This window comes from Ascaphus truei, chromosome 14 (genome assembly GCF_040206685.1).
Source record: "Ascaphus truei isolate aAscTru1 chromosome 14, aAscTru1.hap1, whole genome shotgun sequence".
Classification (NCBI taxonomy): Eukaryota; Metazoa; Chordata; class Amphibia; order Anura; family Ascaphidae; genus Ascaphus; species Ascaphus truei.
In genome coordinates, this window is record NC_134496.1 from 5,786,462 (window position 1) to 5,814,445 (window position 27,984).

Genomic DNA, 27,984 nt, shown 5'->3' on the forward strand with positions numbered 1-27,984 from the left:
TCTCTCCTCTCCATCTCATTCCCTCTCTCCTCTCCATCTCCTTCCCTCTCTCCTCTCCATCTCCTTCCCTCTCTCCTCTCCATCTCCTTCCCTCTCTCCTCTCCATCTCCTTCCCTCTCTCCTCTCCATCTCATTCCCTCTCTCTATCTCCTTCCTTCCCTCTCTCCTCTCCATCGCCTTCCCTCTCTCCTCTCCATCGCCTTCCCTCTCTCCTCTCCATCTCCTTCCCTCTCTCCATCTCCTTCCCTCTCTCCATCTCCTTCCCTCTCTCCATCTCCTTCCCTCTCTCCATCTCCTTCCTTCCCTCTCTCCATCTCCTTCCTTCCCTCTCTCCTCTCCATCGCCTTCCCTCTCTCCTCTCCATCTCCTTCCCTCTCTCCATCTCCTTCCCTCTCTCCTCTCCATCTCCTTCCCTCTCTCCATCTCCTTCCTTCCCCCTCTCCATCTCCTTCCCTCTCTCCTCTCCATCTCCTTCCTTCCCCCTCTCCATCTCCTTCCCTCTCTCCTCTCCATCTCCCTCCTTCCCTTTCTCCTCTCCATCTCCTTCCCTCTCTCCTCTCCATCTCCTTCCTTCCCCCTCTCCATCTCCTTCCCTCTCTCCTCTCCATCTCCTTTCTTCCCCCTCTCCATCTCCTTCCCTCTCTCCTCTCCATCTCCCTCCTTCCCCCTCTCCTCTCCATCTCCTTCCCTCTCTCCATCCATCTCTCCATCTCCTTCCCTCTCTCCATCTCCTTCCCTCTCTCCTCTCCATCTCCTTCCCTCTCTCCTCTCCATCTCCTTCCCTCTCTCCTCTCCATCTCCTTCCCTCTCTCCTCTCCATCTCATTCCCTCTCTCCTCTCCATCTCCTTCCTTCCCTCTCTCCATCTCCTTCCTTCCCTCTCTCCTCTCCATCTCCTTCTCTCTCTCCTCTCCATCTCATTCCCTCTCTCCTTTCCATCTCATTCCCTCTCTCCTCTCCATCTCCTTCCCTCTCTCCTCTCCATCTCCTTCCCTCTCTCCTCTCCATCTCCTTCCCTCTCTCCATCTCCTTCCCTCTCTCCTCTCCATCTCCTTCCTTCCCTCTCTCCTCTCCATCTAATTCCCTCTCTCCTCTCCATCTCATTCCCTCTCTCCTCTCCATCTCCTTCCTTCCCTCTGTCCTCTCCATCTCCTTCCTTCTCTCCTCTCCATCTCATTCCCTCTCTCCTCTCCATCTCCTTCCCTCTCTCCTCTCCATCTCCTTCCCTCTCTCCTCTCCGTCTCCTTCCCTCTCTCCTCTCCATCTCCTTCCCTCTCTCCTCTCCATCTCCTTCCCTCTCTCCTCTCCATCTCCTTCCCTCTCTCCTCTCCATCTCCTTCCTTCCCTCTGTCCATCTCCTTCCCTCTCTCCTCTCCTCTCCTCCTTCCCTCTCGTTGTCTCACCCGTTCGCTTATATTCTCCCCATTTCACATTCCCGCCCCGCGTCTCTAACACTTCTCTTCTATCCCTGCACCTCGAACACTCTTTTACAAATCTATTCCCGTCTCTCACGAGCCTCTCTGGTTCCTGCCTGAAACACCCACTCCTCTCCTCTCCCCCCGCCTGAGTTTAGGAAGAGGCAGTGAGATGGGCCCGCGAAGAGGAGGCGGCTGCCCGGCGGCTCCTGGAAGAGACCCGCCTGAAGCAGCAGGAGGAGGAGGAGAGGAAGAAGCGTGAGGAAGCTCAGAGGCAGAAGGAGCTGCAGAGGCAGCGGCAGCAGCAGCAGGAGGCCCTGAGGCGCCTGCAGCAGCAGCAGCAGCAGCAGCAGCTGCAGCTGGCACAGATTAAGGTACTGCCCGGCATGGCTGGCATGAAACCAGGCAATCCTAGGTGCAATTCTGAAGTCATCTTAGATCCCGACGGCCAACTCCCGTCCTCAGGGGCCACCAACCCGTCCGATAAAGTCAGTGAGACTGAGCCACCTGTGCTGAAGCGTGGCCACCCCTTTCTTAGACCTATAACTATAACCGTGTGAAGGGATTGGGGCACACACATAACTAGTATAAACCAGACTGCTGGAGAGGGCGCTGCGATCAGAGAACCTGTAAGCTACTGTACAAAAATAGCCATAAATATGCAAAACATGTCTTATTGGCCCAACGTTGCGGTTACCCCCTTGATAAAAGCCGCAGAAAGTAGCCAAACCGTTGGGCCAATAAAATACCTTTTTTTAGTTTTGCATATTTATGGTGTCCTCGTCCCTTTTTGTTATTTATATATATTTATCATTTAAAGCTTTAAAAGAACCCGTGCAAAACCCCAGAGTCGGGGAGAGAGGGAGAGCCAGTGATGCTCTGGGGGTAAATACCCTTTATTAAGCACAGTGCTGACCTTGTAGGATGTGGAAGTGTTTGTGGGCCCCTGCAGGAGATGTCAGACCAGTCTGTCTTGTACTAAGCGTGAGAATTCAGCGGGTCTGAGGCTGTAACAAATAAGCTGTAAGGGCCATATTACTAAGCAGTCCTAATCCATAAGATGCCTTCCAGCAATGCTTAGTACTATGGCCCTATAGCCTATACTGACCATGTAAGAGAAGGGACTCTATGGCTGCGGCCCCAGTCAGTGTGTGCTGACTGCCGGCGCGTCCACCCGTTTCTGAAGCGATCAGTGGACTTTTGATCAGTGGACTTTTGATCAGTGGACTTTTGATCAGTGGACTTTTGATCAGTGGACTTTTGATCAGTGGACTTTTGATCAGTGGACTTTTGATCAGTGGACTTTTGATCAGTGGACTTTTGATCAGTGGACTTTTGATCAGTGGACTTTTGATCAGTGGACTTTTGATCAGTGGACTTTTGATCAGTGGACTTCTGATCAGTGGACTTCTGATTGCTCGCAGTGGGGAGGAAGGGGGGGTGTCGCGGCCATGACATCACGTTGCTGATCCGCCGCCGTGACGTAGCCATTGCTCGGCCGCCCCGTCAACAGACACAGTTCTTGTCTTTTGGCAATGAGACCGCGCTTTGAGCATGCGCGCGCATGGACTGACTGGGGAGGCCCCAGAGAGGGCCATCTCTTGTTCGCGCCGTGTACGCTGCTGCGTGTGCGGTCGTGATCACTGGGACCGAGGCCTAAGGCATATTGTGGAGTAACACCGTTTAGTAATCATGGACCATTATGATCCATTCACCTGAATGGGGGCGTAAGACGTTTCCCAGTGTGGACAGGCCCTTCGGTCCCAGTTACTGCAGTACTGCAGCATGTTTAATACATACTATAGGTGACTGACAAGTATTTCTAAATGGTGTTTGCAGCGTTTAGCGTTTCCATGGTAAGAACAGTTTATTTCCCCGTTCCCTCGGGGCCTTTACATAAAGTCATTGTGCGGCCATCAGTTTGAGATAAAACTAGGAATAAGAAATAGAGAGGATCTAGTTAAATCACAACTTCTTGGGTATCAAGTCGGAAAAGCTTTCGCTTGATGGGTAATGCAATCTGTGTACGGCAGCTAATTATATAGACCGTTGTTTAATCCTTTGCTGTCTTGGGATGACACCTTCCGGCTGAATTCTGTAGTAAATTGTCCCTCTGTGTAAAGCTGCCGTCTCCCACCGCTCGGACGCCCTGTCTGATTTGTTGCCAGTGTATAGTTGCATTAGATTGTAAGCTTTTCGGGGCAGGGACTCCTTTTCCTAACGGTTACCTTTGTCTCCAGCGCTTATTCCCACTGTTATATTCTGTTATGGGTGGCACTGTGTAAATAAAGATCTGCATACTGTACTTTCAGGAGAGATCTCCAGCTCTTCATCTTCTCCCTTCTGCTCTCCTTTCAGCTCCCATCTTCCTCCACATGGGGGCAGCAAACCAGCTCGGGGGGAGTCTCCCAGTCCGCCCTGTCAATGGCAGAGATACAGAAGCTTGAGGAGGAGAGGGAGCAACAGCAGCGCGAGGAGGTATTTCTAAATATTGCAGGCGACGTGCGTGTGTGTGCGCGTGCGTGTGCGCGTGCTTGCTGACTGTGAGACATTTGATGTTTATATGCAGGTGGGATACTTTGGTGTTGGCGCGTGGAGGTTACATGTGCAGCACAGTGGATGCTGCCACTTGCCTGCTCCTCCTTTCCTCTCTGCTCCGATTTCTCGCTGCCCCCCCTGCCCTCTCCTCTCGCACCTCAAGCCTTTCTCCCTCAATGCCACTTACCTAAGAAAGTCCCTCACACTCCGTATGCGCCACGCACCCTCTCTCACTGCCACAGAATCCTGTGAACCCAGCTCTTCGGCATTCTGCTCCTGCCCACTGTCCCCCGCACCCTCAGTCACTTACCCACCAACTACACTCCTTTCTCTCTTTAAAAGAGCGCTCAAGCCATTTTGAGAATGTTGTCTCCCCCTGCTTCCGGAGATACTGGGGGGGAGGGGTTAGTATCTCTGCATTTTAACGCTTCCACGTCAGGTGGGCCAATAGGAAGCTGCCCCGGACCATGTCACAGCTTCCTATTAGCCCGAGGGTGGGGGAGCTGTGAGAAGTGACCATTACCTGATCCCAGCTGAGCGGCTCCCGGCACCTACTACGCAGGTGAGTATCTCCAGAAGTTGGGGCTCCCCCGGAACTGAAATTAATGGGGGGACCCGCTGCTTCAATCCTGTGTTAAAAAAGAAACAAGTCGCCGCCTGGATTGCCTCCTAGTCTCACAATGTATCATTTACATTGGGGGCTCTCCAGGGCAGGCAGAGCGAGCGACCTCTTTCCCGGGTCCCGCCATGTCAGCGGCCTTGAGGGCAAGGATTCCCTTCCTACTTTTCTGTGTGTTGATACTTACAGTTTTATATTTCCCGGCATTGTACTGTTTGCAAAGTGCTGCATGCATTGCTGACTGGTGCTATATTGATAACAATGTACATGTATGCAATCGCATGTTCTGTGTGCATAATATGCGTGTTCCACCCGTGTAATGCAGCAGCGGCGCCAGCAGCAGGAGTTGAAGTCTCTGCAGCAGCAGCAGCTTCAGCAGCAGCAACAGCAGCAAAAGATGTCCGGCTGGGGGAGCGTCAGCAACCCGAGCGGCACCACTAAATCTCTGCTGGAGATCCAGCAGGAAGAGGCCAGGCAGATGCAGAAGAACCAGCAGCAAGCGGGCCGGGCCCGACCGGCAAACATCCCTGTCCCAGCTGCGCCCACAGTCATCGTGAGTAACACGCCCTCTAGTGCAGGGGCGGCCAACGCCACTCCTCAAGGGCCACCAACAGGTCAGGTTTTCAGGATATCCCAGCTTCAACACAGGTGGTGCAGTCTTCGAATGAGACACTGATTGAGCCAAGTGGTTGAAGCTGGGATATACTGAAAACCTGACCTGTTGGTGGCCCTTGAGGACTGGCGTTGGCCGCCCCTGCTCTCTCGTCAAAAAGTTATCTGCTGCTATCACACGGGTGATAAAGCACTAATCCTCAGAGCACACAGGCCGGGATCCACCGACGTGTGATATGTTATCCCACACGGACCGGCGGTCATTGCCACAGCTCCCGCCTCGTATTGCTTGGTTACCGACATCCCGGCTTGGGGGATTTTGCTTGAACCCAGCTGGGGCATTATTACCCGGTACGGACATTTTTGGAGGAGAGTAGTTCTTGGTCCAGGCTACGTTTTATTTTAACCCCATTAGTGCCAGCGGGGTCCGCAGCACCAGAGTACCACGTGGAAAGGGGACGAGGTGTCTCTGTGCTGCCACAAACGGATCGTGTTTACTGCACCTGCAGAGTGCTGAACGCCATCTCTCCATGAAAACGAACAAGAAAGGCAGACGTACCACGCCAGTTAGTACCACGCCCGTTAGTGAGGCTTTTCACGCGGACGCTTATTGTAATGTTGCCACTGGTTGCTGGTCTAACATGCCAATGTTATTAACCCATTCAGGGGCCATTCTGATGCCCACTGGAAGTCATCACTATTTTGCTGATTCTCTAGGGGGCGATATTTTGTGTTATCAGTGATTAGTGAAGCGCCAGCATATTCTGCAGTGCGGTACAAAGGGGTACAGAGTTATGTATATTACATAAACGGTTACGTATAGGTGGGGAGATGCATGCATAAACAGATACAGAGCGGTAACGAGGGCCCTGCTCGTGAGAGCTTACAGTCTACAGGGAATGAGGGACGATGTTGAAACAAGAAGGTAGGGTGGCTGCTCATTGTAGGATAAGGTGCGGCTCAGGTTACAATATGTCCCAGTCTGACAACTGAAGCCATTAAGGTTTTTTTTTTGGGGGGGGGGGGTGTTACATAGGGGGCAGATTGGTTCAGCCACACAGCTGGTTCCAATGGGGTTGGAGGGGGAGGGGAGTTGGATGTTAGAGCTATGGTGAGTAGGCTTCCTTGTAAAGGTGAGTAGGCTTCCTTGTAAAGGTGAGTAGGCTTCCTTGTAAAGGTGAGTAGGCTTCCTTGTAAAGGTGAGTAGGCTTCCTTGTAAAGGTGAGTAGGCTTCCTTGTAAAGGTGAGTTTTCAAGCATGTGAAAGCGGGGGGGGGGGGGGGGGAGTCTGACGGTGCGTGGTGGGGAACTCCAGAGAGAGGGGGCAGCACGGGAGAAGTCTTGCAGGAGTGAGAGGAGGTAATGTCATGGGCAGAAGGCAGGGGGCGTGTAGGTTGTATTTGTGGAGGGCTGAGATGTAAGGGGGGGGGGGGGGCAGTGTCGTTGAGACCTTTGTAACTACTTGTTACTACGGGTTTACATTTCCTTATAGAGGATATGGGAAGCTATTGTAGGGATTTGCGTAGAGGAACAGTGAGTGGATTCGGATTTTAGTCGCATCATGAGTGAGAAAAGGGCGAATATTTTGGAGGTGGAGACAGTAGGACTTTGTGAGGGACTGAATGTGAGGAGTGAAGGAGAGATCTGTGTCAGGGATGACCCCTAGACAGCAGGCTTGAGGTGTTGAGGAGATTGTGATGTTATTGACAGTGAGGGAGAGTGTTGGTGTAGCAGTGGAAGGGGGAAAGAATATTAATCCTGTTTTGGACATATTAAGCTTCAGGTAGCGGTGAGACATCCAGGGGGAGATTGCAGAGACAATTGGGAGACACGGGACGGGAGAGGTCAGGGGAGGAGATAGAGATTTGAGTTTCGTCAGCATAAAGATGATACTGAAAGCCAAAACATTGTATTGGTTCACCAAGAGAAGAGGTGTAGAGTGAGAAGAGCAGAGGGCCAAGGACAGAACCATGTGGGACCCGAACAGAGAGAGGGAGTGAGGAGGAGACACCTGAGAAGGAAACATTGAAGGAGCGGTTGGATAGGTCAGACATGAGCCAGGAGAAGGCTGTGTCACAGGCCAATGGAGTGGTGAATATTTAGGGGAAGGGGGTGATCAACAGTGTTGAAGGCAGCGGAAAGATCCAGGACATTAGTATGGTGAAATGACCCCATGCATTTAGCTGTGAGTAGGTAATTGGCCACCTTTGATGGTGCTGTCCCGGTGGAGTGTAGAGGACGGAAACCAGATTGCAAAGAGTCCAGCAGGGAGTTGAAGGAGAGAAAAGGGAGTCCGGCGACAGAGTTCAGCGTTCACCTTGCGAATGCAATCTGAGCGCAAGAGGCGGGTCCTCGTCCATTCACGTTTTATCATGCGGAGCATCACGGCCACGTAGTCGCATGCTCACTGTGCCTGGAGGCCCACAACCGGCGCTGATGGGTTTTACGCCCATACATTTGTACCAATCCTGAAGCTTGGATTCTGAATGTTTTAAGATATATATATTTTTTAGCCTATAACCTCTGTTAACATTTTCCACTCTTTGTATTATAGCAGCATCACAGCAGCAGCACCAGCCCCGGAAGCTCAGTGTGGGGGGCTCTGAACAGCAGCCTGAGCCCCCAGTGGGCGCCAGACTCCATGAGCAGCATCTGGGGCAGCCCGGATAATAAGAGCTCCAGCGTGGGCTTCTGGGATGAGGCTGTGAAAGAGGTGGCCCCCCGAAATACAACCAGCAAGAACAAGAGCAATGCCAGGTGCGGACGGTCTTAAATGGATTCCTTTCCCCCCTGTCCGAAGCCAGCATGAGCCATGTGATGGCTACCCTTTCACTGCCAGAGGGGGCAGGAGCTATGCTTTGCCGGCCCCCTCTGGCAACTAAAGTGTCAAGTATACAATATATATATATATATGTATATGTATATGTATGTATATGTGTGTAAAATAACAAGCTGCGCCTGTATACTTCAATATAGCTATAGTCTGTGCGTTGTGTTATTGTATTACTCATACACATAGAGCACTAGCTAGATACATATATATATATATATACATTCAGTGTTACAAAAAACACACATATATAAAAAATAGAAAAACAAATAAAACACAAAATAATAAATAGTGAGATACCAGTCCCTTTAAATTGTGCACTGGGTAATGTCCAATAGAAATCCGGCTCCTGCTGCTTCCAAAAGGGAGAACCAGCTCCAATCCTATAGAACAAAGAAAAGAGAAAGCGCACGGCCCAGAGTGTGATTCTATTCTAACTTGAATAAAATCAGAGGGAAGCAGGCTCACTCACAAGGATAATACAGAATCAGGCATGTAGTGATACCATATCACAGAGTACTGCAGCCATCGCGGTAGGTCCCCAGAATCTTTAAGGGTGTGGATCTTGGTCAGTCTTCCTCCTCCTCCAAATGTAGAGGATAGGCCTCCTCTGTCACCCTGACTGCAGACAGGGAAGCGAAGTCAGCACAACCTCCGTCTAACAGGAAATGGGAGCCTTAGACAGTCTCACGAGGAGACGAAACACGTTAGGACGACGACGACGACGACGCCAGTGACGTCACTACAGGTGGACTGGAAGCTGTTTGATCGGATCCTCCGCTGCTCCCATTTCCTGTTAGACGGAGGTTGTGCTGACTTCGTTTCCCTATAGATATATATGTATATATATGTGTATGTAAAAAGGAGGGATATACACTGCTGCGCTAACCGGAATGATACACTGCAAAGAGGGTGAGTGCACAAAACAGTGAACGTCCACACAAATACTCCCAAGCGACACTAAAAGTGTGTATAAAAATACACATATATACACATACATACAGTACATACATACATATATTAACGAAAAGAAGACAGCGCGGCTCCCATAGCATAATATTGTAATTTAATGGTTAAAATAAACATGCAAGTGAATCAAGGACACTTACAATGTGCACTAAAATACAAAGCATTGCATAAAGTCTTGTCAATCACCCGGTCGAGCCTCCGTGAATCTCTGTTGTATGGGGAGTCCAACACTCTCTCCTCGTGGATGCCTGAAGGATGCGCGCGCACCCGTTCTCCCCCTGAATGGGAGTCCCGCGAGAGTATGTATCCTCCAACGTGACAAGGTATGGACACAGCAGTCACTCACTTGCGTGCAGTCCACAATGATAGAGACACCAAAACGGCTCGGCGACAGGACAAGACTCCTCACAATTGCACAAATAAAGATGAATATGAATAAAGGACAGTGGCAGCTATTTCCCTACGCGTTTCGTCGCATAAAGCAACTTCCTCAGGGGTTAAAGCTATACCAACAATGATGCCATGGGTATATATACCCACTAGGTAACTGAGCACATTAAAAACACCTGAATGTCAATGATAATCATTAACTCTTAAAGGGCAAGTGAAGAAAAAAAAAGGGTGAAACAAGAGGACAACAAAAACATAATACATACAATACGGTAATTGAACCATGGTTCTAACAAACATAGTTACATACAAAGTAATGATACAATTCCATATGGGCGAAACTTGGGTATAATAAAAATTATACCCGCGCGCATCCTTCAGGCATCCACGAGGAGAGAGTGTTGGACTCCCCATACAACAGAGATTCACGGAGGCTCGACCGGGTGATTGACAAGACTTTATGCAATGCTTTGTATTTTAGTGCACATTGTAAGTGTCTTTGATTCACTTGCATGTTTATTTTAACCATTAAATTACAATATTATGCTATGGGAGCCGCGCTGTCTTTTCGTTAATACAGATCAAGAGGAAGGTGTTTTTTTCTCGCTGTCCCTGAATACTCTGTGTGTGCTTACAGCACTGCTTTCCTCCTCACTGTCCCTGTATACTCTGTGTGTGCTTACAGCACTGCTTTCCTCCTCACTGTCCCTGTATACTCTGTGTGTGCTTACAGCACTGCTTTCCTCCTCACTGTCCCTGTATACTCTGTGTGTGCTTACAGCACTGCTTTCCTCCTCACTGTCCCTGTATACTCTGTGTGTGCTTACAGCACTGCTTTCCTCCTCACTGTCCCTGTATACTCTGTGTGTGCTTACAGCACTGCTTTCCTCCTCACTGTCCCTGTATACTCTGTGTGTGCTTACAGCACTGCTTTCCTCCTCACTGTCCCTGTATACTCTGTGTGTGCTTACAGCACTGCTTTCCTCCTCACTGTCCCTGTATACTCTGTGTGTGCTTACAGCACTGCTTTCCTCCTCACTGTCCCTGTATACTCTGTGTGTGCTTACAGCACTGCTTTCCTCCTCACTGTCCCTGTATACTCTGTGTGTGCTTACAGCACTGCTTTCCTCCTCACTGTGCCTGTATACTCTGTGTGTGCTTACAGCACTGCTTTCCTCCTCACTGTGCCTGTATACTCTGTGTGTGCTTACAGCACTGCTTTCCTCCTCACTGTCCCTGTATACTCTGTGTGTGCTTACAGCACTGCTTTCCTCCTCACTGTCCCTGTATACTCTGTGTGTGCTTACAGCACTGCTTTCCTCCTCACTGTGCCTGTATACTCTGTGTGTGCTTACAGCACTGGTTTCCTCCTCACTGTGCCTGTATACTCTGTGTGTGCTTACAGCACTGCTTTCCTCCTCACTGTGCCTGTATACTCTGTGTGTGCTTACAGCACTGCTTTCCTCCTCACTGTCCCTATATACTCTGTGTGTGCTTTCCTCCTCACTGTCCCTGTAGCAGTTGGGTGCCCCTGTTTGTTGACCTGTAGATTCCCACGTCCTCACCTTTCCCTCCATCTTTCCTCCCCTCTTCTCAGTAAAGCAGTGGGGGTGAACAGCCGGCAGAGTAAGAAGGTGGAGCAGGAGGAGAAGCTGCTGAGGCTCTTCCAGGGAGCGACAAAGTGTCAGGACGGCTTCACTCAGTGGTGTGAACAGACGCTGCACGCACTCAACACAGCACACAGCCTGGATGGTGAGGGCGTGCGGGGGTAGGGCGGGCAGAGAGGGGTCGCTGACGGTGACACATACTGTACTTCTTCACACTAATTCCCCTTTCTACTTGTTCCCTTTAACGTGCTGTGTAGGGGCCCTGTCATAAAGCCCTTTCCCAAGGCATCCTGGGTAGTACCCCTTTATGGAGCGCTTTCTCCTCCGCATACAGCTACTCTCCCTGACCTTATCGCTTCCTCATTCTGTTCAACCAGGGCTGGCCAACTCCAGTCCTCAAGGGCCACCAACGTGCCAGGTATTAAAGATATCCCTGCTTCAGCACAGGTGGCTCAGTCAGTGGCTGAGCCACCTTTGCTGAACCAGGGATATCCTGAAAACCTGGCCTGTTGGTAGCCCTTGAGAACTGGCTTTGGTGACTCCTGATGTAAGCCTTGTTACTCATCCTTCATACTTTCACATGTTCATTCGCACTGCTCCGGAGCCTCCAGTACCCCAGTCCCTGCTTTGTATTGCTGCTACCCTCCAGTCTCCCGTTCTTGTGACCACGCTTGTTCTTCTCTTGGTGTCACAGTGCCCACATTTGTGTCCTTCCTGCGGGAAGTGGATTCTGCGTACGAGGTCCACGATTATGTCCGTGCCTATCTTGGTGACACCGCAGAGGCAAAGGACTTCTCCATGCAGTTTCTCGAGCGCCGGGCCAAGCAGAAAGTCAGTCAACAGCGCCAGCAACAGGTAGGAAGCCAGAATCTGCAATGTGATCACTGAGCAGCAGGGGGCAGATAAGAGTAATACAGTAAAGATAGGGAGGAACTGGGGTAATAGAGGTGTAAGAAGTACTGCAGAGCCCTGTAACAGCAACTATTGTGTCATTTTGTACGGGTGTCAGGACACCGTGTGGGGCGTGTACCAGACAACTCAAAATAATGCACAGCAGTTGTCGCTGGAAGCCGCACAAAACGCCGGGCGCAAGAAGAAGAAGCAGAAGATGGTTCGAGCGGATCCAAGTCTATTGGGTAAAAGGCAGCACTCACACCCACCTCTGTCCATCCTGCGTCATAACTCTGCCTCGCACCCACCTTCTCAGTCTTCCCCACCCCCACCTTCTCAGCCTTCCCTCCCCCCCCACCTTCTCAGCCTTCCCTCCCCCCCAACCTTCTCAGCCTTCCCTCCCCCCCCACCTTCCCAGCCTTCCCTTCCCCCCACCTTCTCAGTCTTCCCTCCCCCCCCACCTTCTCAGTCTTCCCCCCCCCACCTTCTCAGCCTTCCCCCCCCCCCCACTTTCTCAGCCTTCCCACCCCCCCCCACCTTCTCAGCCTCCCCCCCCACCTTCTCAGCCTTCCCTCCCCCCCCCCACCTTCTCAGCCTTCCCTCACCCCCCCACCTTCTCAGCCTCCCCCCCCCCACCTTCTCAGCCTTCCCTCCCCCCATCTTCTCAGCCTTCCCTCCCCCCATCTTCTCAGCCTTCCCTCCCCCCATCTTCTCAGCCTTCCCTCCCCCCCACCTTCTCAGCCTTCCCTCACCCCCCCACCTCAGCCCCCCCCCCCCCCCACCTTCTCAGCCTTCCCCCCCCCCCCCCACCTTCTCAGCCTTCCCTCCCCCCCTCAGCTTTCCTCCACCTTCTCAGCCTTCCCTCCCCCCCACCTTCTCAGCCTTCCCTCCCCCCACCTTTTCAGCCTTCCCTCCCCCCACCTTCTCAGCCTTCCCTCCCCCCCACCTTCTCAGCCTTCCCTCCCCCCCACCTTCTCAGCCTTCCCTCCCCCCCACCTTCTCAGCCTTCCCTCCCCCCACCTACTCAGCCTTCCCTCCCCCCCACCTTCTCAGCCTTCCCTCCCCCCCACCTTCTCAGCCTTCCCTCCCCCCCACCTTCTCAGCCTTCCCTCCCCCCACCTACTCAGCCTTCCCTCCCCCCACCTTCTCAGCCTTCCCTCCCCCCCCACCTTCTCAGCCTTCCCTCCTCCGTTCTCAGCTTTCCTTCACCTTCTCAGCCTTCCCCCCCGTTCTCAGCCTTCCCCCCCGTTCTCAGCCTTCCCCCCCGTTCTCAGCCTTCCCCCCCGTTCTCAGCCTTCCCTCCACCCTCAGCTTCTCTCTGCCCACCCTCCGCTCTGCCTTGCCAACCCCCCCCCCCCCACCCCCTCGCTCTTCTTACGTTCTCGTTTCTTTCTCTAGGATTTTCCGTGAACGCTTCCTCGGAGCGGTTGAACATGGGCGAGATTGAGACTGTGGAGGATTACTGATCATCGTCGGGGGGCAGGGGGAACTTGCCCCCCTCCCTTACCTCGGCTTCTGTGGGAGGACGAAGCCGGACAAATGACTCCACCTACCCCCAACACACACTCCCAGTGACCCGCCGGGGTCGGGAGTAAACCATCCCAGGGCACCCTCCCCTCTGTGCTTCAGGAGCAGAACAATTGGAGGGCTTCCCTCCCCACCACCCCCCTCCCCCCCTCCACTAACCCTCGTAACTCCTGACTTTTAACGCTTGGGCTTCCTGATGGGGTTAGTGGAGGGGGCACTCCCGGGGGGCACAGAGTGGCTTATATGGACCTTACCCTCCTCCATCGCAGCACCGCAGGGTCTCGTTTCAGAGGCTGGCCCGGTCTGTCACTTTACCACCGTTATTAGGTGGAGAGAGGAGGCTTTTAGGTGGGACTTTGCACCTCCCCCTCACTGCCTTGTTGGGGCTGAGCTCTGTGGATTCAGGGGAAAGGGGTAGACTTAGTATGTGGGGAGGTTTAACTCTTTGAGCGCTGCAGGAGTGTATAAAGCATTGCCATCCCCCGCAGTACTGAAAGGGTTAAGCCCCTCCATGTTCGTGTGTAGGGTCCGGGTGCTGGGGAACGCTCCCCTCTGTCATCTCTCCTCCGCAGTCCTGTCCTCCCTCCACCCCTCCCACACCTTTTTGTTTCAGCTTTGGATTTCGTCAGTGACTTTTGGAAGGGGTGCGGGCAGGAGGTGGCAACCACTCTTCTGACATGTACAGTGAACTATACAGTCTGCTGCAGCCGTGTATATAGTTTTTGGAGCTGTTTTGAGGTGAAATGGCAGATCTGCCCCGGCTGCCTCCCCCTGCACTGTATATTCATTCAGAGGTGCAGAGAAGGTGTGCGGTGGGAGGGAGCACTCCTATGTTTACACAGCTCCCGAACCCCTTCAAGCTTTTGCCCCTGTGTGCGGTGACTTGGGGGAGAAGGTGGCCCAGGCCTGACTTTAATAAAGTGCTGGTTGTATTACATCACATCTGATTTGGGTGCCTTATTGCTTGTCGGAGTGGTGTGGATTAGCTTTATACTGTGTTACAGTCTTCACCATCTGAGAGGTGCCAGCGGATACAGGATCAATGCGCTTTAGAGATAAGCCACCCGCAAAGCTGTTATAAAGCCCACAGCCCCGCATCCTAAATAAGGCTGTGTGCTGCTAGGCAGCCTTTCTTGGGTTCCTAACTGGACCTCGTTGGGTGGTCATGCAAGAACGTGTCAGATGGGGAACACACAGACTCCTCTTCTGCCTTTATCAGGTGGGGGGGGGAGCAAAGGTGCCGTCCAGGAGTGCGAGAAAATGACTATAAATCAGATGTGAGCGTTTGGCATTATTACATGTTGGGTTTTTACAAGGTCCTAGAGACACCACTGTATTAAAACCTAATGTTTTGTACAACTTATTCTATGTCTCGGGGGCAGGTTTGGTACACTGCATGTGACTGTGTCTTACTAGAACTAGAGGATGTGGGAAAATGGAGACCACATTCTATATTAAAGGGACGTGGATGCCACGTAAAGAACCTTTCAACGTGGGCCACGGGCAGACAGGAGTACTGATATTGTAAAATAACCAGCGACTAAAAGTGTCCCCTTGCAATGGACGAGAGACGTTGCGATACTCTACAGGTCGCTAGTAAGGAACTCAATTGGATCAATAAAGCAATGCGTTAGGGCAGGGTGACCAGCTCTAGTCACCAAGGGCCTCCAGGCCAGGTTTTAAGGATATCCCTGCTTCCGCACAGGTGGCTCAGTCAGAATGACTGAGCCACTGATTGAGCCACCTATGTTGAAGCTGGGCTATCCCCAATACCTCGCCTGTTGGTGGCCCATGGGGACTGGAGTTGGCCGCTCTTGCTTTAGGGTCTGTAGCAGAGACGGTGTTGTTGAAGCCAGATTTAACTGGGTTACCGTCAGAAAGATTATCACACAGCAGTAGTTGATCGGACACATTGCTAGACGAGAGCGATAGAGAAATGCTTCCTAGTGACAAGGTAGTTAAACTTCTTCTTTTTTTTTTTTTTAAGGGTCTCTTAAAAAGGAATTTTGATGGGTGTTTCTGGATCCTGACGTGAGTGGGAGGGCTTTGAGGGGAGTGTGAGGTGTCTGGGCTGTGTGTGTGCTCTCTCTTGATCATCAGCTAAACATTTCCATCCTCACTGGACAGAGACACCTTTGTTAACCCAGGAGCAGTGAGGTCCCTGCAGCGTTCCACTCTGCATCTTCCCGTGTCCGCAGACATCATGCCTTGCATGGGGACGCCGCTGCTGCTGCTGACACTTGCTGGATTCTTGCTCCCTGCGATGCTCACAGGTACTCCTAAAGGGTGGCTGGCTGGGCGGTGGGCTGAGTTTCTCTGGTTGCACAGAAATAGATAAGTGGTGCAGGACAATCTTAAATTCTTTAGAGAGAGAGACCGGCAGCAAATGGATTAGACGGGCCCATTTTGAGATGTCCGTTTGCATTGGGAAGTCTTTCTCTACAGACGAGCAATGCGTAGGTGTGCTTGTGAGCGGGCTTTGCTCACATTACAGTGCCAGCTCTAAGGGTCCAGGGGCAATGCTACTTCAACCTGGGCACCATCATTTAGATTGGTACCGAGAGTTTGAGTACACAATATACGTTTTGCTGTGTGTTGTACACGACATTTTGTTCATCAATCTGACAGGCTGTGGTACTGATACTCTCTAAACCAGGGGCGAGCAACTCCAGTCCTCGAGCAACCAACAGGTCAGGGTTTCAGGATATCCCTGCTTCAGCACAGGTGGCGCAGTCTTTAACTGAGCCACCTGTGCTGAAGCAGGGATATCTTGCCCACCCCTGGTCTAAATCAAGCTTTACTGTAGTCTGCTTTAACTTGGACCAACAGCTTTGTCGTTTAACGCTTCTAAGCAGGGTTCCGTACGTGGATGCAGTACATTGTGGGCTTTGTGTGACACATTCAGACACAAACACACACACACCTATGTGTTACACACCTCTGCTTTTCTGTAAATAAGTTGATGTAACATTTGCGGCTGGACACAGGGCAGGGGCTGCGCAAGGCTCTCCGAGTGGACAAGGGTCCCTTTGTATTGGGTAACAGGGCGCCTTTCATGCTGCCACTGGCCATTCGCCCGCTATGGCTACTACCTCTGCGCTGACGCCCGTGTTGCTCTGTCCAAACCTGACCAACGGCCTTATCCTGTCGTCCTGTTCCTACCTACTTACCTAGGTCTTACCGGGTTAACCCTTTCTGCTCAAAAGAGGGCTTATTTCTCTGATTCATGTTTGCTTATTGACTTGCGGATGGCGATCATTAGGGAGAAAAGTCGAAGCAAAATGTTTGTGTGCAAACAAGTGTGAAAAGAAAAACATATCCGCAGGAGCAATGGTATAACGGTATGAAGGACACCAAGACTTCTACTCCTTCATTGGTATACAGGCTGAGGAATAACTTGGTGGAAAGCAAACTGCCTATGAAGCTGGTGAACACTGTTCAAATTCCAAGGTCTGCTCTCCTTGGGGCACGTCACCTTATCCCCCTGTCCTTCAGGCACTAAACATTAAATTGCAAGCTCTTTGGGGAAGGTCCAACCCATTACATTGAAGACCACAGAGCACCACTTCACTAGTTTCTTAATGATAGACGTCTGCATGACTTGTTTGTAAGTGGCACAGGGAGCGCTAGTCCGTGTCTTCCCTGCTATGGACTGGGAGCCTCTAACCATTGAAATGTTCACGCTAGAGAACTGCACAGCACCAACTTCTTTCCCATTGTTCTTGCAGGGCGTCCCTCTATTTAGAGCTGTTCTTCTCCTAGCATTGGGTTGAGCTGGGTGTGATGTGGTTGTGACTCCACCTGATGATCACGCTCTTGCTGATTGGGGGATGGGAGGAAGAAAAGGCCCCGGTAATCCCATTCTCTGCAGTGGCAGCGCTGGCAGCAGGGTGTGAGATCTACCAGCTGTGTGTGGAATGTGTGTGTCTGTGTGTTCTGCATTCGCCGCGGCGGTGTGAAGAGAGCGCAACATTTCCACAAACGCGGGTGTGCTGCGTAGTGGACGTTTATCCCTGTGTGTGTCTGTTTATATATAGGCCTCTTGTCTTTTCTATCCCTCGGAGTTTGACCATATCCTTCTGTGTTAAGGTATTTGCCTTTGTGTGCCTGTCTGGATATCTTTGTGGGTAGGCTTATTACATGGCAATTATATGGAGACCTGGTGTCCGTGGTTGATTCACTTAGGCCCCACATGCAGAATTGTAGATTACAGCAAAATGACACTGAGAAATATGTATTAAGTGTCGCAAACTGGAAAATTGCTCCAAAAACTGCTGCAAATGGTCCCTTTTTGCATCAATGAGCTTTGCTCCCATTTGACTCCACGTACACCAGTGAGCATTTAGTTATAGGATTAGTTAGGGGAGAAGAGTAGGTGCAGTATTATAATCAGATGCATCAAACCTCGCACCTGTAACTGCAGTCTCTGCGTCCTAAATCCGCCAGGTGTGAGGTGTGAACTTCTGCTCCTGAAACCTGCTCCAAATGTACGACACAAGACTGACACTGATACATTTTTGCTCCGTATTTTGAAGTATATTGAGCCATCTTGATGCGTATTCCCTTGTGTCTGAATAAGAGATTTCCTTTTTTTAGTAACATATGCATTGTGATACAAAGGAGTCTTAAGTAGTTTGAAGCCGCTTCCTCTTCCTGGGCTGCTCAGTCCGGCAGACTTCTAAGTTACTCCCATTGTACTTTCTGTCCCCATCGCTGTGATCAATAAGGTTCAAATGAAAAACAAGGCACGCAGTAACCAACAGAAAGTGCGGTGATATAACGGGGGGCTCCTTTTTATTATTTCAAATATGCTCTGCTGCTTTTGTGCAGCCTCGCGAGTTCAATCGCGATCAGCAATTAGTTTGGTTACTCTTCTGGCTCTCCAAGGGGTAACGCAAGCATCAAAGGCAGACAAACAGCGTTCACCTTAAAATATACGCCACATGCAATGTACCACAAAATAGCTGACTGGCAAAGACCTGGAGCCAGCAGTCATCCTGGGTCTGTGATGTTGCATATCTTCTCGGAAGTGTACAAAAGGCTGAAGTGCTTTGAAAGCCGTTAATATTTCTGGGCTATTCGTCTTTTAAAATAACCCTTTCTCGCTGGTACAGTGTTAAACAAAGGGGGTAGGGGGCAGGTTTAGGCCGTTCCAAGGGTTAGGATTGGCACTGAAGCTTAATACATTGAGACTGACACCACCTTGTGTCAAATGACATCACAAATCACAAGTAGCTGCTCCCTGTGAGAAGTGTGGCCTGTTATTAATCAGAATTATTCCTTGTTTGCTTCTCTTGTACTGGCAGCAAAATGGTTAAACTCCCTTTATTCTTGTTCTATTCTCTGCCTTAAGGCTGTCATTTTAGATGGTTAATGCAGATATCAGTGAGATGTGTGAAGATGTGTGGAGATGTGGGCTGGGCACTTAGATGCTTAGATCAGTATTCAAGCATCCACAGGATTACATTTTGGTTTTGCTGAACCAATGAATTAAAATGTTTTTGAACTATTCGGATATCAATGGTAGTCCAATGTCTGCCTTTTGAAATGGATGAACCTTGTTTGAATCCCATTGGGACGGGCAATTAAATGCATCTGTGTCATAAAAAACTAGATTGTAATCTCTGCGTGGAATTGGCTGTGAATGAACCGTCCTATGTAATGCATGGTGTGCACAGTCTGATCAATGGATGAGACCACGTTAAAATTCCAACCCGAGACCCTTGCGTGCAACGCCCTCAATAACCGCAAACCCACCATGTAATGGCCCTTGTGGAACCATCTTCACTGCTTCCTGATATATTGTACCATCTCCGCTAGAATAATTTGATTCATTTGAAATGTTTGCACTGTACAACACGACAGTTAAAGCCATTTTTAGAAGCTACTGAGATCCTTTCATGGATGCAAACCGGTTCTCTCTCTCTCTCTTTCCCTTCTCTCTCTCTCTCTTTCCCTTCTCTCTCTCTTTCCCTTCTCTCTCTCTCTTTCCCTTCTCTCTCTCTCTCTCTCTCTCTCTCTCTCTCTCTCTCTCTCTCTCTCTCTCTCTCTCTCTCTCTCTCTCTCTCTCTCTCTCTCTCTCTCTCTCTCTCTCTCTCTCTCTCTCTCTCTCTCTCTCTCTCACACACACACACACACACACACACACACACACACACACACACACACACACACACACACACACTTCAAATAAGGATCGCTAGAAAAGGACATTTTAACAAAGCTGTGCATGGAATCATCCATCAGACAGGTTAGCCATTTCAACCTCCCATCATGTTATTTAAAAACTTGGCATAGCTGGGCCTGTTTGTGAAAATGTGATGCCATTGCCAAGCAGTACCAGTGAGATCATCTCCATGTGTCGTCCTGAACTATACAAGTAAGGAAGATGCTGCACACCTCAAAATAAAGGGGGAAAATGATACAGTTACCAGTGCTCCAATGTTTGTACGAAAGCCTGTGATCAGTCCTGAATAGATGATAAAAGGAACACAGGGCACAACGGATTTAGAATATCCAAACTCATTTATTGAGCCAACACAACGTTTCGACCGTGATGGTCTTTATCAAGTGATAATGGCATAAACATAATCCCTTCAAACAACATTTAAATAGTGCCCCAAAACCCCATAATGCAACCTGTTCAATCAGTGGTGATGGTATGCAAGTGCTGAATCAATCCCTTCATCCAATGTCCAGTTCCTATCCTTAACTAGGTAATCTCCAACAGATGTTAGCATACTCCTGTGTATCGTGGTATCTGTATTCTCCCCACTTCCGGGTTGTTTGGCGGCGTCCATCTTGCTGACGTCATCAATCCGGGTCCCAAGCTGCTGGAACGCATTCAGGTCCTCTGTTCATCTGGCACGTTTCCTCAAGTTGTGCGTTTCATTGTTCGCGCATGCGCAGTAAGAATTCCTCCGATTTCCTTCATTCTTCCTCCCTTTGGAACGCATGAGGCGCAGACTGCGTGTCAGTCACTGCGCATGCGTTTATCATTCCGCTCGCGGTCAGCTAGCTTAAGGGAGATGAACTGAACTTCAGTCTTCTTCTGTAGTGGTCCCTCAATGCGTCCTCTTCTCCTGGCAGTCAATGGGGGATATCTTCATCATCAAGAGTCCACGATGTGTGTTAAAAAAGGAAAGAAGGGGATAAACCAGCACACCACTATACGAACTGATTGCAAATATATCATCCTACTGTGCAAAGTGAGTTATAATAAAAAAGATTAAAAAAGGTTTGTCTTTGTCATTTTTAGAATCTTTAGAATTCACAGCCCCGGAGGTATAGTGACCTTACAGTTTTTATCCAATACAGCAAGCAGTGGCAGCAACCTGTGGCTGGTGGGAAAGAAATGATATTATCTTTCCTCAATGAAGCACCCTAATGACAAAAAGTCATTCAGTCCATTAGGATATACAGTGTCTAATGTGTGAATCCAGAAGGATTCATGCTGTAATAATAGAACATACTTACACTACCGACACGCTTTATTACTCTGCGGCCAGATCCGCAAGCCGGGAGATTTCCCGGCTTGCTAGTGGCCGCCCCTCGGCGCGGTCACGCGTCTTCGGGAGCGTGCGCCCCGTGCACGCGCGTCCAGGGGCTCCCCGAGGGAGCCCTGATGTCCCGCGATCGCGGGACAGCGGCAGGGGGTTCCGGGGGACCCGGCAGCGGTAGGGAGAGCGCCCCGATCGGAGGGCGCTCTTCCGCTGCTTCGGCGCGCGCCCGTCACTCTCGGGCGTGCGCCAGGCTACTGCTGCGGCCAAGAACGGGCAAATGCTCGAATAAACTTGGCCGCAGCAGTAGCTAGACCTGGCCTAGCTTTTTTAATAGGTTCAATACCTAGGGTGTTCTATTATTACAGCATGAATCCTTCTGGATTCACACATTAGACACTGTATATCCTAATGGACTGAATGACTTTTTGTCATTAGGGTGCTTCATTGAGGAAAGATAATATAATTTCTTTCCCACTAGCCATAGGTTGCTGCCACTGCTTGCTGTATTGGATAAAAACTGTAAGGTCACTATACCTCCGGGGCTGTGAATTCTAAAGATTCTAAAAATGACAAAGACAAACCTTTTTTAATCTTTTTTATTATAACTCACTTTGCACAGTAGGATGATATATTTGCAATCAGTTCGTATAGTGGTGTGCTGGTTTATCCCCTTCTTTCCTTTTTTAACACACATCGTGGACTCTTGATGATGAAGATATCCCCCATTGACTGCCAGGAGAAGAGGACGCATCGAGGGACCACTACAGAAGAAGACTGAAGATCAGTTCATCTCCCTTAAGCTAGCTGACCGCGAGCGGAATGACAAACGCATGCGCAGTGACTGACACGCAGTCTGCGCCTCATGCGTTCCAAAGGGAGGAAGAATGAAGGAAATCGGAGGAATTCTTACTGCGCATGCACGAACAATGAAACGCACAACTTGAGGAAACGTGCCAGATGAACAGAGGACCTGAATGCGTTCCAGCAGCTTGGGACCCGGATTGATGACGTCAGCAAGATGGATGCCGCCGAACAACCCGGAAGTGGGGAGAATACAGATACCACGATACACAGGAGTATGCCAACATCTGTTGGAGATTACCTAGTTAAGGATAGGAACTGGACATTGGATGAAGGGATTGATTCAGCACTTGCATACCATCACCACTGATTGAACAGGTTGCATTATGGGGTTTTGGGGCACTATTTAAATGTTGTTTGAAGGGATTATGTTTATGCCATTATCACTTGATAAAGACCATCACGGTCGAAACGTTGTGTTGGCTCAATAAATGAGTTTGGATATTCTAAATCCGTTGTGCCCTGTGTTCCCTTTATCGTCCTGAACCATGATATATCAAGCAAGCCAGGGCAAAACTCCCATGTGTAACATTATTCTCCGGGACCTGTGAGGAGAACGCTCTGTATCTTTTATAAAAGAGAGAATCCCACATGGGATTTATTCTTTCAGTTGTTGGTGCAGAGAAGCCGCCTTCTTTCTCGGTCACTCTCGCTAACCCCCCCCCCCCCTCTCTCTCCTATCACCCCATGCCCCCTTTTTAAGTCTTCTGGTCCCGCTAGGTTGGGAAAAACCAGCTGAATATTTGTAAAGAAGAATGCACACCTTACTATAATGACAACACTACTCCATTTCCACACTCCCGGCTCACACAACAGCTGCTGTACACTAATACTCAGCGGAGGGACCAGGGAAAAGAGGGATCCAACTACAGGGACATTTTAGCCCCTGTCCCCCAGGGGCAGCGCTGAGCCTAAAAAAAAATCCTACCATAGCTGCCCACCTTCAGGTTGCCGGTGCCTTGCGGTAGTACTGTCCGTGATCACAATTGGTTACAATAGAAGCTCTTGCCGGACAGCGAGCATTACCTGCATGGTAAGCGCCATTACCTGCATGGTAAGCGGCATTAGGACGCCCTAGGAAAGAAATACTCTGATGTAATGTATTCTTATATATTGTGTTTCAAGCGCTTCTGTTGTAACCAATCTTGATGCGTTACTCCGGGTTACATTTCTTTGCAGTATAAGGGGGACGTGCCTGCAGTAGTTTGTGTATAAGATTTGTATTTCTACTTTTGTTGTGTTGATATTTCTGCACATCTAGGCACCATTGTCACTATGCTCTCCGTCTGGCTGTCAGGGACTCCTTTGTCATTCTGTGTCTGCTGAGGGGTAGGATTTGTTCTTGGGTGTTGCAGTCATGATAACGATGTAACTACTCTGAAACATTGCTATTCCAGTAAATTGTACACTGGCAAGACTGGTTGTGCCATTCTTAAGACCAGGGGGGCTCAACTACAGTATTCAAGCGCCCCTCAACAGGTCAGGTTTTCAGGATATCCCAGCTTCAGTACAGATGGCTCAATCAGGGGCTCAGTCTTTGACTGAGTTTCTGATTGAGCCACCTGTGCTGAAGCAGAGAGATCCTGAAAGACCAGCCCTGCTTTAGACGAGTGTTTCAGAAGGTGAGTAAGCACACACCATTCTGCTTTGGCTCTCTGATGTAGGCACAGCTTAATAGGAGTTGGTCTGGGCAGATGTGCATGTATATGTATACATGTGTGGGTGTATATTGGTATGAAATTTGAAATCCGCCAGATGTGAGCAGGGTGGTGTAATGTTCATGTGTTTTGCTTAGCAAGGCGTGAGCAGCCCTAACATGTACAGTCATCGGGTGATTTTGATCCAGTCCTTGTTTTCCAACTCATACCCAGTCTGTTGTGGTTTTCAGTCAGGTATATTTATGATAGAGGAGATGGCGTTAGCTTGGCAATACTGGAATAGAAACCGATTCGTGTTTGGGTTGAAAGTCTTGCAGAATTAGTATGGATGTAGCTCCCTGATGTATGATTACATGACTCCCTGATGTATTGGGTTTGAATTCAGCAGGGTACCCCCAGGCTGCCGCACCCACTCTCTGGCAGGAGCCTCCAGAGTTTCCTTCAGGAAGTGGACCTCTGGAAACCACACCATCTGTCCGCCTCTCAGACGTCACCGGGGTACCTCCTGATACTTCAGAGCCAGATCCCACACACGGAGATACGCTGGGTAACGGTGACGGTATGTCAAGTTTTCACCTCGTTGCCATACATTTTGCCAGGTTACACCAAAACCCGACGTAAAATCCTTCACACGCCCATCCCCGAGACCCCAGCATATCCTGCTTGATGCCTACACAACACGTTACCTGAAACCACACATCCGGATGCCCCACACCTATGAGGTCTCAAAATTCGCTATAAGTTCACTCTGTTGGTCCGCTAAAAGGTATCGCAGCCGACCACCGATCAACATTTCTCCACGACTTGTGCGGCTGCTCCAGCTTTCATTGTCCCAAGCATATCTGTATGGGTATGGTCAACCTTGGTGTAATCCTGCAAATGAAAGCACGTATGCAGCGGTGATCCGGCCCCTCCCTCTGCACTGGGACTTGTTGGTTGAGGTGGAACCTGCAGCCCCACCAACTCTGTCCCTCCTATTGACCGTGACATTGGTTAATAAAGTGACGGGTTCTCTCCGCAGTGATAAGAAAGCGCTGCTTCCCCCGCGGCCGTCCCCAGCAGATATTGAATTCCGTTTGAAATGTGCGACTTCTCACTGTATGTCCCTTGTTTTTTTGTTCCTTGCAGGGTCTCTGGGTCCTGGAGCTGTAGCTGCCATAGTCCTGGCCGCGCTGCTGGGAACCTCTGTGCTCATCGCGCTGATTGTCATCACACTCAGAAAATTCTCCGCTGCCTAAACTAATAAAGAATCAAATTGTGCGGTGTCCTTGTTGGCCCAAATTGCAAATCTGCGATGACCAGCATAGCGTGTGCATTGCCGGTGACCCCCGTTTTGCTGCTGTGGCTTTATAGATTTAAAGGTGCAATTTCCCCTCATATGACCTATTTTGAAAGTGATCTGTGCCCTTAAAAGCAGATTACAAACCTTATTTTTATCCTAGCTATATTTAACTTTAAGAAGGCTAAAGTGCAACAGTAGTGTATTCACATGGCAATTCCACTCCAGCAGGCAGCACAGAGCAGTTTTCCATGCAGACTACAAAGTATCTTATTAAAAAAAGTCTTCATCTCAGATAAAAGTCCGTTGAATGTCACAAAGTGAGATGAGCCTAGCAGCCATATTTAATTTAGTCTTGGGGCTCATTTACTTAGGAATAAAATGCACAGTTTAAAACTGTACCGTATCGTAAAGAAATCCTGCAAACACATGGTGGGAGGCGCTGCCCCTTTAAAGCATGCTTTGTGAGGGCTGGCGGTCACAGATCAGACGTCTGCAGCAGGAACGCTAACATTGTGCAGTAATCTGAGTGTCTCGAAGGTTACCGCGTGATCAGTAGCATTAAAACATGATACACGTCACCTCATTCTGCTACAAATCAGTATCGTGAGAGACATGGAAAGATGTTACCGGTTTCTTTCGGGGACACACGTTGCTCAGATAAAATGATAAATATTCCTGCTAAAACTTAAATATTTAATCGCCACAAAGAAGGGGACCTGGATATTGTGCGCAGCTCCGTTACCGTGCTCCCGCCACAATGTTTTGACCTATTTTGTTAGTAGAGCAGCTGATGTATTTTTTCTCCAGAACGGCGAAGACATTTCCCATACACAAGTCCAATAAACAAGTGACCACCTGCGAAATTCTTTGCTTACTTGTGTTGTCACGTCCTATTAATGCAAACTGAATCCGTATCTTACCATCTACGAGATCATCTCCCTGGCTGTCCCATGATCCCTGCATTATACACCGGCCTGGGCCTTGTATCCTCTGTGTATGTCTGTTGCCATTTGCATATTTAGTGTATCCATACTTTTCCTCTGTAACATGTATCACTTGCATCCAATGCACATTACAAGGTAACCCAGCTACACAAGTCCTATTGTTGTAAGGATCTGAAGAGTGAGCCTCCTTGGTGGGACTCTGAAGACTAGAGCAGGGGGGGCCAACTCCAGTCCTCAAGGGCCACCAATATGGCTGGTTTTAAGGATATCCCTGCCCTGTCACATTTGGCTCAATGCTGAAGCAGGGATATCCTTAAAGCCTGACTTGTTAGTGGCTCTTGAGGACTGGAGTTGGCCGCCCGTGGAGTAGAGCGTCTCTCCATGGTGTTGTCCTGTTCATGTTTTCTGTAGATCAGGAACACAATGCTGGACGTCCCGCCATGTAGATAATATACATATATTTATATAGAATATTTGCATCGCGTCACAGACACACTGCTCCTCTTCCCCGCCCCACCCTGTGCAGGCTGCCCAGGCTCCAGTCACTTAGAGGTCACTGCCGTGTCCTGCTTCCCATCTTTCGCCGGTCTTTATTCTGGCTGCCATCGTCGGGTTTGTGCACCCGTAAACATTCCTTCAGGTTTTGTGTGCGGATGTCGGGGTTCAGTATTTCCTCTGCCACCGAGCTGGGGAACCAGCCCCTCTCCTGGTCGTGTAAGCGCTCCCCGAAAACCCAGCCTACAGCATAGCAGGGGGAGAGAGAAATGGCAAAGTCCATATTTACTATGGTGAGACAGTACGGGATATTCAAATAATTGAGCTGTAAAGGTGTTTTATGGCTCGGCTCTGAACAGTTTAACATTTCAACCAGGCTCCTGTAAAAACCTCACTGCCATGTAGTGTTGGTAACTGCATGATTACAAATCCCTGGCAATAGCTTATCTTGTTGCAGCATTATCTACAGCTTGCTGGTGGCTCCTGTATGGTGTAACGTGGCCAAAAGATGTTCAGCATGCACCGAACCTGCTGATGTTTTGAGAAAAGGTGACGGTAACGCCCTGCCTTTAACGCAGCAGTCCAAGCTGCCGGGTCCCCCCCCCCCCTTTAATATGTGCATCAATACAAGCCACAGAATAAGTTATTAGCTTAGTTGCCAGTCGATTGGCGAAGATTCAGCTTGGGGGTTCACTAAATGGCTGTCAGTGCAGCAGAAGAGGACCAGAGAGGCAAAGTCCTGTGGGGAAGATCATGTGACCAGGCAGTCACTAGATACAATTGGTGCACTGCTAGAGAGAGGGCAGAGCTCAAAAAGGGGTGTGCCAGAGCCTGTTTCAGAAGAGGAAGGGGATGTGACTTTGTAAATGTCTGCTATAGAAACACAAAAATGCTTGTTACATTATAATACATTAAAAACGTCATTCAGAGTTAAGTTTTTTTTTTTCTCATAGTACAGAGCGGATTTATTTAAAAACACACATGTAGGATATTGGTTGGACTGCAGCTTTAAAGAGACAATGTAAGCCAGGGGAGCGCAAACTTTTTTCCCTGCGTCCCCCTGCCGGCAGTTCCCCCCTCTCTGCTCCCCTCCCCCCCCTCTTACCTTTGCTTCGGTGGCATGACATGCCGCCGCGTTGCCATGGCGACGCGTGTAAGAAGCCACCAGAGCAAAGGTAAATGAGGTTTACAGAGACCTTCGCCACTTCCCCGGCACTTATTTTAAGCGCCTTCGGGAAGCGCGCAGGGCCTCTGTAAACCCCGCGCCCCCCGCAGACAGTCTCGCGCCCCCCAGTTTGCGCACCGCTGATCTAAGAGTGATTTTTTTTTTGTGTACAAATTTATATATATATTTTCACTCTAGGATTGAAGCCGGGGGTCTCCGGGGCTGAACCCGTTCATTTCAGCTCAGGGGACCCCCTGCTTCCCGAGATACTTCCGTAGGGGGGGCTGGTAGCCGCTTGGCTAGCAGGGATCATGTAATGGCCACTGTTCAAAGTTCCCGCGGGCCAATAGGAAGCCGTGATGTCATCAGGTTCAGCTTCCTATTGGCCCGCGTGACGCGGGAGCTTTAAACTTTGCCGAGATTTTATTTATACCCGGCACCCCCTTTGGAGGTCTATCTCAGGAATCAGGGGGTCCCTGGAGCTGAAATGAATGGGGCTCAGCTCCGGAGACCCCCCGGCTTCAAACATGCAAATAATAATGCATGCAGTGCTCCTTTAGGCTGAGAGACGCGCGTTTCATGTTTCTTTAAAGATCTTTTAGGCTTGGGTTAAACACAGCCATCCTTGTGGAGTTTATTTTTTTGGCTATAAAATGGGAGGTCCTCAAATGAATTCCTTTA

At 49.8% G+C, this 27,984-nt stretch overlaps 3 protein-coding genes across 15 annotated transcripts in view; 2 read left to right on the top strand and 1 right to left on the bottom strand.

The window, feature by feature from the left end:
- Positions 1 to 14,336, top strand: part of GIGYF2 (GRB10 interacting GYF protein 2) — a 127,407-nt gene extending 113,071 nt beyond the window's left edge. For all 12 annotated transcript variants that reach the window (XM_075569583.1, XM_075569584.1, XM_075569586.1 and 9 more), the window contains 8 exons: positions 1,573 to 1,788; positions 3,773 to 3,892; positions 4,897 to 5,124; positions 7,737 to 7,939; positions 10,969 to 11,123; positions 11,673 to 11,833; positions 11,988 to 12,114; positions 13,268 to 14,336. In XM_075569583.1, the coding sequence (XP_075425698.1) occupies positions 1,573 to 1,788; positions 3,773 to 3,892; positions 4,897 to 5,124; positions 7,737 to 7,939; positions 10,969 to 11,123; positions 11,673 to 11,833; positions 11,988 to 12,114; positions 13,268 to 13,335 (1,278 nt within the window). In that variant the 3' untranslated portion in view covers positions 13,336 to 14,336. The remainder of the gene's footprint in view (positions 1 to 1,572; positions 1,789 to 3,772; positions 3,893 to 4,896; positions 5,125 to 7,736; positions 7,940 to 10,968; positions 11,124 to 11,672; positions 11,834 to 11,987; positions 12,115 to 13,267) is intronic.
- Positions 14,337 to 14,473: 137 nt separating this feature from the next.
- SNORC (secondary ossification center associated regulator of chondrocyte maturation) lies at positions 14,474 to 25,562 on the top strand. 2 transcript variants are annotated; one of them, XM_075569599.1, is made up of 4 exons: positions 14,474 to 15,427; positions 15,524 to 15,669; positions 23,806 to 23,976; positions 24,546 to 25,562. In XM_075569599.1, exons 1-4 carry the CDS (start codon positions 15,333 to 15,335, stop codon positions 24,653 to 24,655), a joined length of 522 nt encoding a protein of 173 aa, XP_075425714.1. In that variant the 5' UTR covers positions 14,474 to 15,332; the 3' UTR covers positions 24,656 to 25,562. The 2 variants fall into 2 exon arrangements, with proteins under 2 accessions (XP_075425714.1, XP_075425713.1); XM_075569598.1 differs by having other exon boundaries at positions 15,141 to 15,427; positions 23,803 to 23,976.
- A 519-nt stretch (positions 25,563 to 26,081) lies between these two features.
- Positions 26,082 to 27,984, bottom strand: part of NGEF (neuronal guanine nucleotide exchange factor) — a 64,851-nt gene continuing 62,948 nt past the window's right edge. Inside the window, exon 12 of the mRNA XM_075569596.1 lies at positions 26,082 to 26,381. Within this exon, the coding sequence (XP_075425711.1) occupies positions 26,197 to 26,381 (185 nt within the window). The 3' untranslated portion in view covers positions 26,082 to 26,196. The remainder of the gene's footprint in view (positions 26,382 to 27,984) is intronic.